Below are 20,195 nucleotides of genomic sequence, written 5' to 3' on the forward strand. Positions count from 1 at the left end.
AACCATGTTAGATGTATTGGAAGTGAAGATGATGAAGTATGAATAAGAGATGAGGATATTAAGGAGTGATGAAAGATTGTTTCTACCTACTAAATGAAAACAATTTGAGTAATAGTGTCCTGGAAGACTGCATTACTTATCAAGACATTACATGTCGTAGATTTGGGCGCTCGAAGTAAAAGAAGCTCTAGGGAGAATGAAAATAGGTATAACATAGACCTAGATGAAATCCTAATAGAAGTGTGGCGCAAGAATCTGTGATTTATCTTGGTTAATCAAGGTATTTAATAAAATTACAAGCACAATGAAAATGATAGATGAATGGAGGAAAAATAATATGTTCCAATTTACAAAAATAGAAGTGATATTCAGAGCTTCAATAACTACAAAGATATAAAACTAATGAGTCATACTAGAAATCAGGGAAGAGAGAGAGGGTTAGAGTTAATGAAATTGATTTTAGACAATAAATTACAATTATAGAAACCAATTTGGTTTTATGCCAGAAAAATTCACGACATGAGTTATTTACTTAGGGGGCTCGTGAAAAAATTTAAAGATTGCAAGAAGGACCTCAATATGGTTTTTATTGACCTAGAAAAAACTTTGGACAAAGTCCTTGTAAAGTTAATATGGTAAGTACTTAAAAAGATAAGTGTCTCAAGTAAATATGTAGAGAAAAATATGTATGATGGTGTGGTGAGTAGTATAAGAACTATGAGGGGGTCAAGGTATTGAATTCCCAATTATAATTGGGTTACATAAAGGATCAACTTTAAGCCCGTATCTGTTTGCATTTATCATGGATGATTTAATCAAAGACATTCAAGATGAAGTTCATTGATGTATGCTTTTTACTAATGATATTGTTTTGGTGGATGAGATAAAAACAAGGATTTAATGCCAAATTGGAGTTATAGAGATCAACATTGAAATAAAAAGTTTTTAATATAAATAGAATGAAAACAAAGTATATGGTGTGTAATTTTAGATACATTAGGACAAATAATGAGTTGATGAAAATTGATAAGACAAAGATTCCGCAAAGTGATTATTTAGGTATATGGGCTTAATCATAAATAATGAAGGTGATATAAGGATAATGTTTCACAGACAATTAAAATAAGATGGATGAAGTAGAGAGGTGCATCCGGACTGTTGTGTGAGCGACGTATTTCTGTAAAACTTAAAGGAAATTTTATTTAGAACAATCATACGGTTAGTTATGATGCTATGCGGAATTCCTACAAAAAAAAAAAAAATGTTATGTGGAATGTTGGACAGTTAAGGAGCATAATGTAGATAAACTTAGTGTAGCAGAAATAATGATGTTGATATGGATGTGTGACCAAATTAGGAAAGATAAAGTAAGGAATGATTATATATATATATATATATATATATATATATATATAGAGAGAGAGAGAGAGAGAGAGAGAGAGAGAGAGAGAGAGAGAGTAGCTCCATTACATGATAAGGTATGAGAAAGACATTTGAGGTGCCATGACCATGTTCAACGAATGATTTTGGATTATTCAGTACGGAGGAGTGATTTAATTCAGATTGAAGGAACTAAAAGAGGTAGAGGCGAATCTGACCCTAGGAAAAGTGGTGAGCAAAGACATACATAACTTAGGCCTTATATCAAATATGACCTCGAATAGAGCTGATTGGAGTGCAAAGATCCATGTAGTCGGCCCCATTTAGTTGGAATACGACAAAGTTATTGTTTTATGCCCAAGGCATAGCCTCAGCTAGCAACCCTGGCCCTCTCTTTATCTCTCAACTATCCCCATAAAATGACCTCTCTGCTCCTTATTGATTGAACCGATATAGGGCATTCATTGGCTCTCATTTGCTCGCGTAACCTCTGCTACCGAGCTAGAAACATCCTTCCTAATTATTATTTGGGAAAAGAACGCTGCAGCTCTACTACAAATAAAAAACTCCCCTTAATTGGTGCTCCTAAGCGTGCTCCCATTGGCCCCCACATTGGTGTAGGGGCCATGTGACCATGCAAAGTTCTTATTATTTTCATAATAACACCACAACAAGGGAAATGTTTAATTTTTGACATTACGAGGATTTAATTATTAAGATTATTTCTCGATGTTAGTTTCTTTCTCTGGAGTTTGCAGTTTAGGCATGTAGCAAATAGAGTATCACACAGTTAAGCTAGAGGAGTTGTCTTAGAAAATTAACAAAGTTTGGATGTAAACTTTGCATACTACAATTATCATATCCTTGGTATAAATTGTTTGATTTTGTAACATTTTTGTGAAGATTGGATTTTGTATACAAATTTGGGATGAAAACCTTAGTCCCTTTTTTTTTAACAAAAACATTTTTAAAAAACTATGCTAATTTGAATTTATTTTATATATTTTGTCAGTCATTTTTATTTTCATTTCTATGCAAGCCAAAGAAATATATACGGAGTTGTAGCTTCTGTGGGTGGCAACTGCATCATGGATGGAGAAGTCCCACCTGTGTGTTTTTTCTTTTTTTTTGCTATAAAACATCTAATTCTAAAATGGGAATCATCTAGCAAAGTTTTGTATTGTATTTCAAAGAAACAAATTTTGACTTTTATACCACTACAATTCCCTTTTGATTTTCAGTCATAATTATGTATATTTTTGTGAAGGATACTGTTTCACTATTTGTCATTTGGTAGTACGTGAGTTAATACATGTGACAGAGGACCTTGCATACATATCATGCCACGATTGATTTGATCCCGGGGGGGCATTCCCTCCCACACGAGCTGCATGGGAGACCTTTGTTCTTAATTGACAGGGAGAGGGTTCTTAGGCAAGTGGATGGAGTAACGTAACAATGAAGAGCAATGGAATGGTTTCTTAAATAGAAGAGATGGATCATATTTGGAAGAGAAAGAGGATGCCCTCCCAGGCTTGGTTTTAAGAATCGGGAATTAGATCAGTGAATCGATTGATTTGAACCGAAATCAGCCATGATTAATCCCGATGTTTACCGATCAGACACAACGGATTCACATTCTAGAAATTCTCCATTTTTGGATCTAAAGATTGATTCTAGTGTTCTTGAGCACCGGCTCGGACCGATTTCATGTTTTAAAACCCAGTTTCCGTGCGGCTCAGAGTATATTTTCTCCCTCAAAAACATTAATTTATATTAGACTCAGTGGCTGACTGGGATGGATCGGCTGGCAAGTGGCGAGTGGCGACCGAGTTAGTCGAGTTTACGGGTTTTAAAACGTTGCGACCAACGTTTCTTCCTTCTCAAGTCAGTTAGCTCGTTTCTTCTCCCGCAACAGCATAAGAGATCGTTGAATCCATTCTATTACTTCCATTATTTTCCGCTTCAAAGGTACAGTAAGGAACGAAGATCTATTGTTTCCCCCCTAGCCCGAGCTTATTTTCTTGATAAAATTTTTCTATTGGATACCTTGTTGATTTAGGGTTTTCCCTGAAAGCTTTTCAATCATAGTGCAGACTTAATTGCACATTCTAAGCAATCTGCTCATCGTTGTCCATATCATTTTTCTTGATTTGTGTATGTCATTCCCCTTCACTTTACCTTGCACTTTTTCCTTCCCCCCTTTATTTACTTGAGAACCACTCTATGCTTTATTGAACTCAGATTGTTAGACCTTAATATGTATTCCACACTAGGGTTATTCTCTGGTGAAACGTAGTTCCTCGGTAGAATCACTATCAATTGAGTTCGTGAGTACTCTAAATTTAGATGTGATCAGTTATTAGTTTTCTTTTGTTCCAGGTGTGTAAAATGAAGCCTGATATGAGCGGTCTCGACTCAGCTTTCCCTCTGATTGGGGTTAATAATGAGCTCAGCAATGGGTTCTTAACAGCTCCATCATTTGAACTTCCTGAGACTATTGATGTGAGTTCTGATCTGTTGTAAAAGTATGAGCATTTTCTTTCCTCAATGTGCGTGTAATTTGTTCAAAGATGGTCTTATAAAGGCTTATTTTCTGTGTTTCAGTTTGATGGCTTTCAGAAAGAAGCCAAACAAACCCTAAAGCCAGCAAAGGGTACGACGACTCTTGCTTTCATATTTAAAGAGGGAGTCATGGTTGCTGCGGATTCTCGAGCTTCTATGGGGGGATATATCTGTATGTATCACATTCTGACCACTTGTACCTTTGTGACTGTGTTTTGTATTGCTTTGTGTTTTTTTTTTTTTGGTGGGGGGGGGGAGGGGGTTGGGGGTGGGGTGTGGTTTCTACCATTTAACTCAACATGCCAAACACATAGGGTCACCTACTCAAATCCTTTTATGCCATTCCACTAAGTCTGAGGTCACAACTCTTGCTAAGTCATTAGCCCTGATATCCTTTGTTCCTATCTCTGCCTATGTCCTTTTTGGTCTTCCTATCTCCTTTAGAGCCAGCCCTCCATTTGTACGTATCACTTCTCACTTGTACAGTTATTGTTCTAAATCAGAGATCACCAGCTGATCCCTTTTGACTTTCTCATTTGTTGTCACTTAATGTCACCCATAACACTGAATGCTAATGAATAGTTCCAGTTAAATATCATATCAGGAAACATAAGATAGGTTTTTTCTGAAGAAACCTTGGGCAGGCTGTCTGCAAGATCTGAAATAATGTAGTGCTACATATGATAGATAGTATTATATTCCCCAGAATATTTTGTGAGTATCATATTTCTGATTAAAAGCCCTAAGGGCTCTTAGATGGAAATTCTGTAAAGTTCTTTCTAAGTATTGCTTTAATATTGATCTATTGGGAATTACCTTAACATACGTTAAGTTAATACACGATTGTAGTTTTATTAGTGAATATTTAACGAGGTATCAGTACTTTTGAGTCTTGAATTTGATATTAGATTCTTGCAGTGTGGTTGGGTGCTCGTGATTTGTGTTCTCTTCATTGTTACAAGTTTTTGCAGTATCTTGATTTTATTTGTTGTATACTTGAAACTGTCTGTAGACAATGTGTTTAATCATTTAAGTTGATCAAAGTCCACATACTTGTGCAATATGAGTTGGTAACTTTTTTTAAATGGATGTCCGGAAGATTTTTCACACGCATGCTTGTGCAGTTTTACTTGGTGTGCCGCCCCCTTTTGCTGTCACGCCAAGTCGCCAAGTCTTGGTGCTCATGGTACAAGCATAATTTTCAGTTTTACATATGTGCAATACATTTAACATCTGGGCAGAGCCTGAGCTTGTAAAATCCTTGAAGTCTGATCTGACGCTTAACTGCACTTGTTACATCCTAATTGATGCAAGGTACTTAGGAACACAATCATCCATTTGCATTTATGGCCTACATTGCCATATTTTCAGAGCAGCCTTTATTAGACGGGTCGGTTTCACTTGTTGGCTGGGTTGGTCTGAAGTCTTTGTTTTGTTTAATTTCTCTTGTTTTCTGGGTTATCAGTTATTTCATCAATAAGTTTCCAAACATGGTATTTGGTAGCCCTAAAATTACTTTAGGTATTTCAAATTGGGAATTCTCTGTAAAATTAATGTAAGACTAGAACCAGAATAGGTCTAATCCCAGGCAGGATCAAATAGAAAACTCTCCAATAAACAAAAAATCATATGAGGGAACCAAGAGGACAATGGGAACTCAAATGAGGGAACAATTTCCTTGGTTGAAGTAACAAATAAAAACCCACAAATTTGTAACCTGTTGAAGCAGCAATGGTCTTGATGTGGTAATCTTAAAGAAATCGATGTGACAATCAGTTGAAAGAAATCCTAGCAGCTTGTAGCACTCTTGAGATCGATTTGAACAAAATTAAGGTTTGGATTCAAGAACCGTTGGAAGGGGATGGGGGAATGGAATGAGGATCTCACCCTAGGCCTCTCACCTATCCTATCTCAAGATTTCAACATTGCATAAGCAACTTTTCTAGTATTCAAATTCGTGTACAATGCTGGCCTCCCTTACAAACTTATATAGAAGACTAAAAAATAGACTTAGAGTCTTAGACACTAAAAAGGAAAGGCCTAACACAATCCTTAACTAATAAGGTATCCTTCATTGACTAGGAAAGTGAAATAGTAAAGAAAACAGACTCAAACTAAACTAATGAAGTAAATCCCGTTTTCCTACTTTCTACCCATACTTTAGGCTCATTAAATTGGCCAATTACAAAGTAAACCCATGGGATCAAAGGCCCAATACATACATAACCCAACCCAAAGCTTATTTCCAATAAAATAAGACCCTTAGATGACTTATCTACATAAAAATGCTTTAGGTATTTAAAAGTGGGAAATTCTCTGTAAAATCTTTCACTGTTTTTTTTTTTTTTTTGTGTTTATGGGTAAAGTTTTGGTTGCTGCTGGAACTTTTTGCAAGCATATAACTTGGGAGAATTCCTGAACCTTGTGGATTCAAGAGGAAGACTTCCTAGTGAGTAGAATGATTTTCTAGGGATTACTGTGTTTTCCTTCCGATATTATTGACTACTGCTGTTATAAGTATCTTTCAAGATAAAGAATTGTATTTCTTCTTTCTTCGAAACCTGTATTTTAATCTATGCCTTGTAGAAACCCTGCATACTGCACTTCACTTCTCTGGGACACCGGTTCCTATTCCTAAACTAAACTATCCCTGCTACATCTGTGATCTATTTTATTTATTTACTTATTTTCCAACTACCCAACAATCTAATTCAGTTTCCCACTCGATGATTACTTTGATTGGTCTTGGATCACAATAGCAAAACTCAGAGACTATATCTTGCTCTTTAGTGATAGGATAATATCCATCAAACTTATATTAGAAAATGAGATAATTAATAAATTTAGAGCTTACGCTTCCCAAATAGGATTAGATGTACACACTAAGAAACAATTTTGGGGACACATGGATGATTTAATTCAAGGAATTAGTCAAAATGAAAAGATTATAATAGGAGGAGATCTAAATGGGCATGTTGGAAGGGACAATAGTGGCTATGAAACAATTCATGAAGGATTTGGTTTTGGAGATAGGAAAAGAGGAGGGGATTTAAGTTTTAGATTTTTCAGTTGCATATGATTTATCAATAATAAAAACATGTTTCTAAAAGAGAGAAGAACAATTTAATAACCTTCAAAGTGGACATATAGTGGCCAAATAGACTTCTTTTTAACTAGACAAGCTGATAGATTATTATATAAAGACTAAGATTATACCAGAGAATAATCTTAGATATGACCTTAGATATGTATTTTAGATATGACCTTAGATATGTATTTTTAAAATGCCAAATTATAGGGGAGGAGATTATTTGCCCTAGGATAATTGGTGGAACTTTAAGGGTAAAGATTTGAAGACATTTACTGATAAATTAGTATCACATGGAAGGTGGGATTTAGATGATGACCCTAATATAATGTGGAACGAGATGGTTGCTTATATTAGAAATACAGGTAAAGATGTTCTAGGTGAATCTAAAAGAGTACGACACTCATTTAGGGAGACTTGGTGGTGGGGTGAGGAAGTTCAAACAACAGTTAAGGCTAAGAAATCCTGTTTTAAAACTTGGCAAAGGGCAACATTTAGGGAGACTTGGTGGTGGGGTGAGGAAGTTCAAACAACAATTGAGGCTAGGAAATCCTGTTTTAAAACTTGGCAAAGGACAAAAGATGAAGAGGATTTCAAAAGGTATAAATTCAAAAGAAACAAAGTTAAGAAGATAATAGGGAAAGCAAGGGCTACGAAATCGTATAAATTCAAAAGAAACAGAGTTAAGAAGATAATAGGGAAAGCGAGGGCTACGAAATTTGAGGATCTCTATAACAAGTTAGGCACGAAGGAAGAGGAAAAAGGTATATATAAACTAGCCAAACTGAGGGAAAGGAAGAGTAGAGATTTCAACCATATTAGATGTATTAAAAGTGAGGATGATAATATTTAAATAAATAAGGAGGAGTTTAAAGAGAGGTGTGCTAACTATTTCTACAGTTTACTAAATGAAAATAATACAAGTAATAGTATTTCAGGAGGGTATATAACCATAAAAAACTGCAATCTTAGATATATATGGAAAATTAGGGTGGCTTAAGTAAAAGAAGCCTTAAAAAAGATGAAAATAGGTAAAGTAGTAGGTCCAAATGGTATCCCAATAGAGGTTTGCAAGAGTGTAGGAATGTGTAATTATTGTGGCTAACTAGGTTGTTTAATAATATTTTGAGTGCAAGGAAAATACCGGATGAATGGAGAAGAAGCATTGTGGTCCTGATTTATAAAAATAAAGGTGATATTCAAAGCTATGATAGTTATAGAGGAACTTCACATGAGTCACAGAGCTTATCAGATAGACGAACTCCTTGAAAGACCGCAGGATAATGAACCTTTTCTTTTTGGTTATGTAATTTCTCTTGAGAAAGATAGGGTGATCATAACTCATGAGCCATTATTAAGTTATGAGAGAAAGTAATTGAAGCTTGCCTGAAACAAGAAACCAATATTTTGGAAAACCAATTTGGTTTTATGCCAGGGAGATCTATTAACTTATGAGAGAAAGTAATTGAAGCTCACCGGAAACAAGAAACTAATATTTCGGACAACCAATTTGGTTTTATGCCAGGGAGATCTACAACAAAAGATCTTCACATGATCTTTATTGATTTAGAAAAAGCTTATGATAGAGTTCCTAGAGAGTTAATTTGGTAAGTTTTAGAGAAGAAAAATGTTTCGATTAATTATGTGGATGTAATTAAAGATATGTATAATGATATAGTGACTAGCATAAGAATTGTGAGGGGACAGGGTAGTGAGTTCTCAATAACAGTTGGATTACATCAAGTTTCAGCTCTGGGCCTGTATTTGTTTGCACTAATCATGAATGAGTTGACTAGAGACATTCAAAATCAAATCCCTTGGTGTATGCTTTTTGTAGATGATATCGTTTTGGTATATGAAATAAATGATGGAATAAATGCAAAATTGGATTGGGAGAGGGTAGGTGAAAATTGATGATAAGTAGAAAAAAAAACAGAGTATATGATGTGTATCTTTAGCAACAATAGGATTGGGAGAGGGTAGGTGAAAATTGATGATAGGGAGTAACCACAAAGTGATTACTTTTAGGTACCTAGGTTCAATCATGAATACAACAACAACAACAACAACAACAACAAACTCAGCCTTATCCCAACTTGATGGGGTCGGCTACATGGATCCAAACACAACAAAGGAAAACTGAGTTCAGCACCCAAAAAAAAAAAAAGATGCAATATGTAATTTGCATCTTTTTTGATAGTAAGAGGGAAGAAGCCCAACCCAGTATGACATGAGAATCTCTGCTAAGTGGGGTCTGCAACATGGATTCTTGCCCTCCAATAGGCCCTATCCAAAGTCATACTTGGTACAAGACCTAGTCTATGCATGTCCTTCCTCACCACTTCTCCTATGGTCATTTTTGGCCCGTCCCTAACTCTGTTAGCTCCTTCAATCGGGATCATATCACTCCCGATTAGGGTGGATGATAGTACACAAAGAATTAGAATAGGGTGGATGAAATGGAGGGGTGCATCCAGAGTGTTGTGTGATTGACGTATCCCTATTTTATAGAACAACTGCACGATTAACAATGATGTATGGGGCTGAATTTTGGGCAATAAAGAAAAAACATTTTAACAAACTTAATGTGGCTGAAATTAGATTGTTGCGGTGGATGAGTAGTAAAACTAGAGAAGATAAAAAACAGAATGAACAAATTAGACCAAAACCTGGGCATTGCCCTATTCATGGTAAGCTGTGAGAACTTCTGGGATGGCTTTGCCATGTGCAATGGAGGCCTTTGAATGCTCCAGTATGGAGAAGTGATTTATTTCAAATTGAAGGAGCTAAAAGAGCTAGAGGAAGGCCTAAAATAACCATAAAAGAAGTGAGGAAAGACATGTATAGCTTAGGAATGGAATCATGTATGGCTTTGAATAGAGCTGATTGGAGAAATAGGATCCATGTTTCTGACCCCATTTAGTGGGGATAAGGCTGAGTTGTTGTCAGGTTCTAAGTTTTCTCTTTTCAAGTTACCATACTTGTGTTCAATATTTTCCTGGGAGAATTTTGTTTTCTCCCCTAAAGTTTATCTATCCCCTGTATTAACTTTCTTCTAATTCTTCCTCAAAAAATTCTTGCTAGTTTACCAAAAATCTCATGACTGACCTACCTGTTGTGTCACTTATCTGGCTCTCCCTTACCTTCAACACTCAAACAGTCATACCTTAATCTCACACCAGCCTCCATCAACAAGAAGCAGGAACACCAAAACAAAGGGAAAATTTCATTCCATTCCCCCCCCCCACCCTGACCCTGTAAAAACCATCTTGGTCAGTGTTTCAGTCCCTTTGAATTTATTTTGTCTTCATAAACAAATGAATATTAATCTGTTACATTTTCAACTCTTTGTAATGGGAAGATGGCAACATACAAGATTTTTAAGGTGTGGGAAGCCTGTTCCACCTCCTATGGAGGCATTTTCATGGATTTTAGTCCCATGAAATAGGTGTGTGCATGGCTGAATTTTGAAGGGAAGAAAACCTTGCCAAGATTATACAGACTGGTTGTTCATATGGAGTTGAAACATGTCAAGGTTATATAGAAAAACACATTTCTTACTGTTAACAGTAGAAGCGGGCCTTTTTTTGTTAGTTACAGAAAATGCAGGTCTTACTTTCATGTATATGACTTAGTGTTTTTCGTAGAAAAATACATGACAAAGTTTTTATTCTGCATATTTTGTCTTTGGAGTTTGGATTGAGGTTCCTCATAGTACGTCGTGGCTTGTTGTTTGGCATTATTGTTTCAATGGTTGTGTAAAAAATGGATGGGAATCATGATGTAGTCATAGTTCAAAATCTCGCGAAATTTCGGCGATATTTCGCCAAATTTCGTATATCTCGAGCTGTCCGAGATACGATACCAATCCGAAATGGAAAAATACCATATTTCGACGATATCTCGTGAGATATCGACGAAATATCGTGGACTCACGATATATCGCGAGATATTGAAAAAGTCACGTGCAATATTTCGAATATTTCGGAAATTTCGGTCATCTCGTTTTGGAAATTTCGGAAATCTCAGTAATTTCGGTAATCTCGTTTCGAAAATTTCGGAAATCTCGGTCATTTTGGCATTTTACACCCACAGAAAAATACCATATTTCGACGAAATTTCGGTATCTCGGAAATTTCGGTCAGACCGAAACACCGAAACGAAACGAGATTTAGTATCATGGATGTAGTCACGATCATACATTTAATACCCACTCCACTTTCTCCCATGCACTCTTTCCAAGATACTTCCAACATCTATATTCCAACGGCTACACTCCAACAGTTCTTTTCCAACGACCTTATTCCAATGACCAGTTCGCCTTTCCCCTATATATATTTGTATTTTGAGTCCAATGCAACCTCTTGTGGTGAGTGAGTCCCACTCTTGGGTTGAGTGAGTAACCTTTTGAGTTTGAGGTCCTCTCTGACCCTAGCTATCTTGTACTTGGTTTTTTATTTCGGCAATAAAACTCTTCTATATTTTTGAGTTTATATTTGAGCTGCATCAACTTGGTATCAATTTCATTTCAGTGGGCCCCATTAGGTTAGAAGCATCATTTCAACAACCAAGGGACTTTTTGATGTTCAAGTTTTACTTTTTCGGGTAGAAGTGAAATAAAATTGAGGGGATGATATGCTACTATGGGTGAATTTTGGGGGTGAAATTGAAATTCTCCCTATTTTACTTCAGTGCTTATTTCTATTGTATGGCCATATCTGCATCTAAACTTTCTGAGTGACAAACACCTGGTGGCATTTGACTGCTTGGCGTCCAAGGCTTACAATCTTTTGGAGTAGTAGTAGAAGATGTCCATGCTGATATTCTATGTTTTCATAAGAGAAAATGAAGACTGAGTTGTGATGTGTGCCTGATTTTTTTCACATATAATAACAGGGCTCTATAGTGCTGTAAACTTCTCTGTAGGTTCCTTCCATCCCGTTTTATTTGGAGAACAGTTAGTCTGGTTGGGCTTTTAGTGGGCATTGTTATGTGCTATCAAATGAAATCATTCATCCAAATATTGCATGTCTTGTCTCCTGATGTTGTATATGATGACTCATTTTTGAAAAAAAGTTGTAAATATCTTTATTTTTAGAATGGTCTCAGCTCTCTAAAATGAATGCATGATATGATTGTTCGATTGTTTATTCTATTTCCTGAATCTTTTGTGGAAAATGTAACTCACCAGTTATTTTTTAATGTTCACAGCCTCACAATCTGTTAAGAAAATTATTGAAATTAATCCTTACATGCTTGGTACTATGGCGGGAGGGGCTGCTGACTGCCAATTTTGGCATAGAAACTTGGGCATCAAGGTAGCTTTCTGCACTTTTCCTGTTTTGTTTATGCATGTCCAGCTGCTATATAAATATGGGAGTAGTGGTAACAGGTGGGTGGTTTGATATTCTGAAGGAGTTGGCTACTGGCTAGGTGACTTATTCTATGTCCTGAGTTCTCTTCCCAACACTTTTTATATCTCTTTGCTTTTATCTGATACCCCACTCATATGGAACTGGCAAAAGAATTTAAATATAATGATCTAGTAGTGCTTTTGGCCAATGTTTCTAGAGCAGTTTAAATGAATTCAGATTGCTGAATAAGATTTATCTTTTAGATTTTAATTTTGTTATTTTCTGAAGAACACTCTTTTTCCCTGGGTACAACATCCTGCGGATCACATTGCCTAAGGATTCAGACCAGGAAGTTTTCGGTATTTTTTTTTTGCGTGGGGGTTGAGGTAGGGTGGGCCATTGCACTTAAACTTTACCATTCAAAGTCCAGGGTGTTGTCAGACAAATAACTTCTGTGGTATTTTGGTGTGTGTCCATCCTAAGAGGTTGCTGATCAGTTGTGCAGTTTATATTGATGATCATTCACATAGGTGATGACAGACATGAGGTACATGGCTGGGAGGGACTGGAATGTGCAAATCAATGGATTTCCTACAGGTCCAATTTTGTGAATCTGGGTTAAAGTTTAGTGGCTCAGACGTTATATAATTAAATATGTTGTATCACATACTTTAAGATGGGGAAGAGAAATGATAAGGGTGCAACTCGGGCCAGGCTGGGTTGGGGAGTTGTTGACTTTTGAGTTTGTCTGAGCAGAGGATTCCAGTAGCGGGGACCCCATTTAGTTGGGAAATGGTTTAGTTGACTTGAGTTCCTGAGCTGTGGCATGACCCATAATGTTAGTTTATATTGGAGCTGGATATTCTCATGCTTGGTCTTAGTTTGTCCCCCTAAGGAATGACAAAACTGCAGGGTGAATCCACTGCTGTATCAGGTAGACTTTTACGTTGGTAATTTTGGTTGGGATCCAGCAAACTGTAGACTTGTGGTTCTGAACTTTCTGTTCATGCCAGTCGTAAAAGGATTTCCTTTGAGTACAGCTTGTGAATCCCTTTACTTAACTACTGATATTTCAGAAATATAATAGCTGATGGATGTGCTGGTTTGGCTGCATAGGTTTGTGATTCAATTTTTCTGTTTCCTTTGCTGGCTGCATGAACTTACACTGAACCTACAAATTAATGTCTTACACTCTTAAAATTTGGAAGCTTTTTATTCAATTTCTCTGTTTCCAGTGCCGGCTGCATGAGCTTGCAAACAAGCGAAGAATTTCAGTTGCTGGGGCTTCAAAGCTTTTGGCAAATATACTCTACTCATATCGTGGAATGGGTCTCTCTGTTGGGACCATGATTGCTGGATGGGACGAGACTGTAATACTTTTGTCCATCTATCTCATAGTTTTTGAATTTTCTCCCCATTTGAATAACCTAATTATATCTCCTGGTTCGGTTTTAGGGTCCTGGATTGTACTATGTGGATAGTGAAGGGGGAAGACTCAAAGGAACACGATTTTCTGTTGGTTCTGGTTCACCATATGCTTATGGTGTATTGGATAATGGGTATGCTTTTTCTTTGTTGCTCTGTTGCCTAGTCATTTCTTTGGAGGATTATTTTTTTGGTAGAAAGAGTAGATATTATTGACTAACGTGTAGTACACACAGGTGGAGAAGAACAAACTCCACAAATCTTTGGAGGTTGAGTTGTCATATTTTTTCTTCTTTTCTTACCAGCTACCGGTTTGATATGTCTGTTGAAGAAGCTGCAGAATTGGCTCGCCGATCCATTTACCATGCTACATTTCGTGATGGAGCTAGTGGTGGAGTTGCTAGCGGTATGACATCCCTCTCTCTTAAAAGAGAAGTCCAGCCCCATTCTAAACACACACACACACATCTATCATTAGAGTTTAACTGGGAAAGCTTTTGTTTTTCTTTCTGTTTGCCTGAATCAGTTTATTATGTTGGACCAAATGGATGGAAGAAACTATATGGTGATGATGTTGGAGAACTACACTACAAATATTACCCAGTTGTCCAAGGCGCTGTTGAGCAAGAAATGATTGAGGTCTCAGGGGCTTGAGTTAGAGGGTTGTTGGTGGCAATCTTGGTTTAGATTTGGGATTTCTCTTTGATAAAAAGAAATAGACGATGCTGCATATACATTTTAGCAAGTTATAACTCTTAAATGCACGCATTTAAGTGCTACTTGGAAGTGCCTTAAGAACCCTATTTTGTAAGGTGTCATCAAATTTCAATTGCAGTGAGTTCGATTATTTTCTTTTTCAAAGAGGCCTCTGTGTTTCTGGAGTGGTAGAGAAACTACTGCACAATACCTGTAACAGGCGTAGTACTCCAATCTTTGCTGTTGGACTTTCTCCTCTTAGACTCTTTATTTACAGGTAAAATCTTTTCCTTTCACAGAAAAGCCCTTGTTTTTTGTTGGGGTGGGGGGGTTGGGGTTGGGGGTTCTGGTGGAGGACAAGATGGCTGAACAGAAATACAAGAGGAAGATGCAAATATAATGGATGTGATTTTGATCTGAAATTTGAAATGTGGCCATTTCAGACCATATAGGATGAGTCGTTCAGAAATATAACATGTGAACTATTGATGGGTTTTATTACTATTATTTAGGATTCGACAGAGAATGCTCAACTTATAGATGAAGGGGTGATGGTAACAATGATGGTAGCCATATGGTTATTACTTTGCTCAGAGAACCTTGAAGACAGCAGAGAGAACAGAGATTGTCATCCTTCCCTAAAAACATGTTACATTGGGATATTTGTGAAGAGTTTTCTAGAGCAGCAAATTTAGAGGGTATCTCTAGCCTGGCATCAAGTTTTGCCACGTTGAACCATGTGCTAAATTACTTGGGAGGGGGGTTGGGTTGGTTAATGCAGTTCTGAGAAAAACTACTACTTGCTAGGGGAAGGGGAGGGGGGGGGGGGGGTTGTGTTTGGTTTTGTTCGACTGCTCGTTGTGAGGAGTGAAGAGCCTGTAATTTCTATTTCGGCGCAGTCGGGAAGCTTGTTGGGCATCATCGCTTAGGCATCTCTAAACTATTCAAGTCCTAGGGTAATTCGGATCCTCTGTTCTTACTTTCCTTGGCCTCTAGATTAACTGACGATCCCTGAATTTGTAATAGAGAGAGAGATGAAAGGCAGAAGTTGGAATCCCGGTTATAGTGGCCAGTGGCCCAGTCTTCTCTGCTTTTCCAACTTTTATAAGCTTTAGCTTTGCATATGATGCGGGACAGCTCTCTCTTTAGAAAGCTTATCATGTAACAGTCACCCATCCATCATTCAACCACCAGACCCGCCCCACCCCCCAAAAAAAAATAATTAAAAAAAAAGAAGAAAATTTCCCCGTGTCTGCTTCGAATCGAAATTGGTATAGCGTGATCCCTGATCCAAATAGACTGAGCTCGTTGCTTCTGAGTTGAACCCTGGGGCAAAGAGGAGAGTGAAGGGAAACTCACTCGGTGAGCACGTGTGTCATAGGACCACCATCCATGTAGAGCAGGAGGGAGAGCTCGTTGCTTCTGAGTTGAACCCTGGGGCAAAGAGGAGTGTGAAGGGAAACTCACTCGGTGAGCACGTGTGTCATAGGACCACCATCCATGTAGAGCAGGAGGGAGAGGGACTAGGGAGGGACTGTGAGTCTCTGAGAGATTCGTCTCGTCTGTGACCAATTTTGACGAATTTTGACAACAAAGTTCTTCCTCTCTCTCGTAACGTACCAGAAGACAATTAATTAAGCAACACAGCATCTCATCAATGACGGGACTCCTCGTGTTTTGGCCTTACTAATATTTGCAGCATAAAGCATGAGCTGAACCACACTCTCTAGATTCTCTCTTGATCTCAGAGGACACTTCTTAAACAAATCAAAGATAAGAACTGGCAGTATACCATTTAACATACATATGACAGAGTTATATGGTTGCCCCCACTTTCTTTCTCAGTGCATCAATCTTCCTGCTTCATTCTCTCACTGAAACTGTATTACAACCCCAAAAAATTGGAGGGAAAGTGAATTAAAAAAAATGAGTAAGGAAGAAAAAAAAAGTAAAACAATTAACAATCCCATACTCTGATCCCCACATCATGAATCATGAAAGAAAGAAATGAACCTCCAAAAACGATTTTTCTTTTCCTAATAGGAAGTAGAAACCCAGAAAAAAATTAGAATAGAAAGGAGGAACTAATGAGCCATGGCGACCGGAGGGGAGTAACTGATGCTCCTCTGGCTGGGCAATGCGAGCATGGCGGTGTGATCCAAGAAATCTTTAAGAGCAATGACAGACTGAAGAATGGTAGTGAGATCATCTGCAAATAAGAAGCCAGAGCTACCCACGGGACGGACCGCATAGACATAGAAGGTGATGCAACCTTTCCGGAACTTGAAACGGGCCATCTCGCATCCGGTGAGCCCCCTAATTAGCTTACGGTTGACTTCTCCTAGGGGAATTTCCGGTGGCCAAATCCGATCGACACCGGATTTCATGCTCTGGGATTCGAAGACGAACACAAGCACTTTAGATTTCTTGGTGCCCAGCCCCAATGTGAGAGTGTGCCATGCGTGGTGAGCTAATATGGTGAAGTTGGTCGGTAGGTAGGCTGTGGTCGATGGGAAGGGCAAGGAGAGGGCTTGATTCTGATCTCGCTGCTTATTGTTTCGATTATTATGATGGCTATGCTGGTGGTGGTGGTGGTTGTGCTGATTGTTGCTGTTGCTGTTGCTGTTGCCGTTGCTGTTGCTGTTGAAGGTGGGAGGCAGAGCAAGGAGGCGTAGTAACTCCAGAGGGGCGGCGCGTCGGACCGTGAAGGATTTTACAATAAATTGGGCACCGAAACGGAGGCCCTTCACGTCGGAACTGGGCTTGAAAGTCGGATCCGATGAGGATTTGCTCTCCTTTTGATGCTTCTGTTTCTTCTTCTCTTTCTCCTTCTCTCCCATTCGCAGGCTATGGGTTCTGCCGTTCTGTAACTGCTAGAACCGGCGGCGGCGGTGGTGGCCGTGCTAATGGAGAAGAAAAGATTTTTGGTTTTGGTTTGATGGGGCTAACAAAACCAATCTGCAGCCCGTAGGTTTGGTGATCTGTTGCTGTTCTTGTTTGTTGATCTCTCTCTCTCTCTCCCCGTGTGTTGTGAGATGAGAACCAATCGTGTAACCTGTTGCTCTCTCTCTCTCTCTCTCTGTGTGTTGTGAAATGAGAACCAATCTGTTGCTCTTGTGTATCCTATTGCCTGCTTTTCTCCCTCTCTCAGTTTCTCAAATGACAGGGTAGACTGTTAACAGTCAAAAGCCTCAAAGTTAAAAAGGATTAAATGTGCTAAAAAAATTCCTTCATGAAGAAATATGGACCGAACTGGCAACAATTAGCAGATGGGCTATCTTTAAATGTTCTTCGGAATGGCCTTGACAACTTTTTTATTTCATCAAAAAAAAGAAATCTCAAAAACATGTTCAAATTCTTATATCTTTTTGTAATTACTGATATAGATAGGAATCAAGTAACTATAGCTCGTAATTATTATACTACAAGTAGGATTTCTAAGGTCTCTGCATTATTGGGATTAATGTAGGGTAGGAGATCCCACCGGATCTGGCTCCTGTCCAACCGTGGCGGGAGTTGGACCGTCCAGCATCCACCTAAGATTCTTACACCTGGATAGGGTTACATCAAACGGTCCTATATTTGAAAGGAAAGTTTTAACCCATTTTCACCCATCTTCCTCTCTCACCATCTCCTTTGACGAAACCCGACCCGACTTCAGAACATTTTCCATCTTCCTCTCATGAAAAACTGTTCGTTTCTCTTCATCTTCTCCCATATTCTACTCATCTTCTCTGGAATCATGGAAAAAACTGGTTTATACCCTTTTCCTAAAAGAATTATGTCTCATGAGGAAGAGAACAGAATAAGGTGGAAGTACATCTGGAGTTCTGTTACCAGTCTTGACTGTGATGATGGGTTGTATAATGCTGAACCAGGGAAGAAGCGAATTAGAGCAAAAGTGGCAGATTTCATTAATTTTGTGGATAGGCATCTTCAGAGAAGAAAGAGACGAGATAGGCGCGGATAGTCCATTTTCCGCAGACAAGAGAGAGAGAGAGCGCTCTAGCCATGGCGTCTAGGGTTCCGATCTGCTTCTACATTTTTGTTTTCTGTCTTTTCACTTCGTTTCATAGATTAGTCTCTGTTGCCGAAGAAGAAGGCAAGGTTGGGGAGTTTGTGGTCACCCTTGATAACTCCAACTTCACTGATACTGTTTACAAGCATAACTTCGTTTTCATTGAGTTCTATGCTCCATGGTATTGGTTCTTGTTCTTTTCGTTATTTTGTTCTGTGATGCTGATCGAATTGATATATCTGATCGGTCTTTCCATCTCAAATGTGGTAGCTCCTATGATTTAGATCACATTAATGCTTGGATATGTGCTGCTATTACTCGTTTGGTTCACCAGCTCTGTCTCTTGATTTCTGTGAAATAGTTCCCTACGTTGCCACATTGCCTCTTTACTTCTGAATATCTAGTTAAGTTAGAATCGGTTGGAAATAATTTTGTACTCAGTGTTCCTTCTTACATCTGTTTATCAAGACTCATTATCCTCTATTTTGAAAGAGTTACTTTTGTTGATGTTATCTCAGTGGAACAACTCTTTTTAAGCTGTACAGCACTTGGAGAAGATGAGTGGAATATAGAAAAGGAGAGAGAGAGAATACCTGGTTAGCCTCGCCATCGCCGGAATCAACTTTGAAAAAGAAGAGTGGAATATAGGGGAAGATGGAGATTCTCGCAGAAAGGGGGGAAGATGAAGAGAAACGAATGGTTTTTCAGGAGAGGAAGATGGAATATGTTCAGTAGTCGGGTCGGGTTTCGTCAAAGGAGAGGGTGAGAGAGGAAGATGGGTGAATATGGGTTAAAACTTTCCTTTCAAATTTAGGACCGTTTGATGTAAACCTATCCAGGTGTAAGAATCTTAGGTGGGTGCTGGACGGTCCAGCTCCCGCCACGGCTGGACAGGAGCCAGATCCGATCCCACCCACCTGCCAATACATATGGATATTGCGAGAGATCAATATCGATATGTGTATTGATATAGATTGGTCGTATACTGATAAAAAAATATTTTTGTTTTTTTAAAAAAAAAAAAAATCGAAAATTGGCTTTTTGATGGCCTGATACAATCACAGGTGGCCGATCTATGTTGATATCAATATTGGTATCGATAGTGACCGATATAGCAATCGATATTGTGTTTTATAAACTTATCGCTAATACTTTATGTGATTAGTCTTTGCACTGCTATGAGACAGATTTTCATAGATGACTTTGTGTTTGAAACACAATCAACACTTCAGCTGTTGGATAGAGTCACATGAGAATCGGTTATTCTTTTCAATGACTGAAATGTTGACCGTGTCCACAGTTCACACTATGAAGCCTTTAACCTTTATTTATTTTGATGGAAAACCTTTATTTATTTATTTCTAATATGGTAATTTCAATTAAAGGGTAAATAACTTTATTTGATTAGTCTTCTATAATTATTTAATTTGGAACTGCTGATTTAAGAAGTATGATCATGGGCTATTCTATTGTGTCAATTTCTTTCTTTCTTTATTTCTTATGCTTAACCACTTTTCTATCTCTACTATTAAATCTAAGTCTAATCATTAAAGTGAGACATACTTGTTTGGGGGAACTGTGGCAAACTTGATTGCTTCCACATTTTGATGAAATACCTTATGATGTTGCCACTTCTTCTAACCTTTTCTCCCACTAATTTATTTTTTCT

At 38.0% G+C, this 20,195-nt stretch overlaps 2 protein-coding genes and 1 long non-coding RNA gene across 3 annotated transcripts; 2 read left to right on the forward strand and 1 right to left on the reverse strand.

The window, feature by feature from the left end:
• Positions 1-1,402: 1,402 nt before the first annotated feature.
• Positions 1,403-18,663, forward strand: LOC122640685. Its single transcript, XR_006329723.1, has 3 exons — positions 1,403-1,457; positions 17,355-17,361; positions 18,518-18,663. It is a non-coding gene; the product is annotated as an uncharacterized LOC122640685 (long non-coding RNA).
• LOC122640649 (proteasome subunit beta type-5-like) lies at positions 3,208-14,670 on the forward strand. Its single transcript, XM_043833876.1, has 8 exons — positions 3,208-3,336; positions 3,761-3,885; positions 3,988-4,117; positions 12,245-12,351; positions 13,623-13,757; positions 13,843-13,946; positions 14,118-14,218; positions 14,339-14,670. The coding sequence occupies exons 2-8, from the start codon at positions 3,772-3,774 to the stop codon at positions 14,464-14,466; spliced, it is 819 nt and encodes a 272-aa protein (XP_043689811.1). The 5' UTR covers positions 3,208-3,336; positions 3,761-3,771; the 3' UTR covers positions 14,467-14,670.
• LOC122640657 lies at positions 16,589-17,521 on the reverse strand. The gene is made up of 2 exons (XM_043833888.1): positions 17,155-17,521; positions 16,589-17,121 (listed from the first exon to the last, which is right to left on the reverse strand). Exons 1-2 carry the CDS (start codon positions 17,346-17,348, stop codon positions 16,593-16,595), a joined length of 723 nt encoding a protein of 240 aa, XP_043689823.1. The 5' UTR covers positions 17,349-17,521; the 3' UTR covers positions 16,589-16,592.
• Positions 18,664-20,195: the final 1,532 nt, after the last annotated feature.

This window comes from Telopea speciosissima, chromosome 1 (assembly GCF_018873765.1).
Source record: "Telopea speciosissima isolate NSW1024214 ecotype Mountain lineage chromosome 1, Tspe_v1, whole genome shotgun sequence".
Classification (NCBI taxonomy): Eukaryota; Viridiplantae; Streptophyta; class Magnoliopsida; order Proteales; family Proteaceae; genus Telopea; species Telopea speciosissima.

Bases quoted from the DNA above. Each gene is read 5' to 3' on its own strand.
- LOC122640649 (XM_043833876.1), top strand. From the start codon at position 3,772: ATGAAGCCTGATATGAGCGGTCTCGACTCAGCTTTCCCTCTGATTGGG. The intron at 13,758-13,842 runs GTAATACTTTTG...GTTCGGTTTTAG, and splicing joins TTGCTGGATGGGACGAGACT to GGTCCTGGATTGTACTATGT. The intron at 14,219-14,338 runs GTATGACATCCC...TGCCTGAATCAG, and splicing joins TAGTGGTGGAGTTGCTAGCG to TTTATTATGTTGGACCAAAT.
- LOC122640657 (XM_043833888.1), bottom strand. From the start codon at position 17,348: ATGGGAGAGAAGGAGAAAGAGAAGAAGAAACAGAAGCATCAAAAGGAG. The intron at 17,122-17,154 runs CAACAGCAACAG...CAGCAACAGCAA, and splicing joins CTTGCTCTGCCTCCCACCTT to CAGCAACAATCAGCACAACC.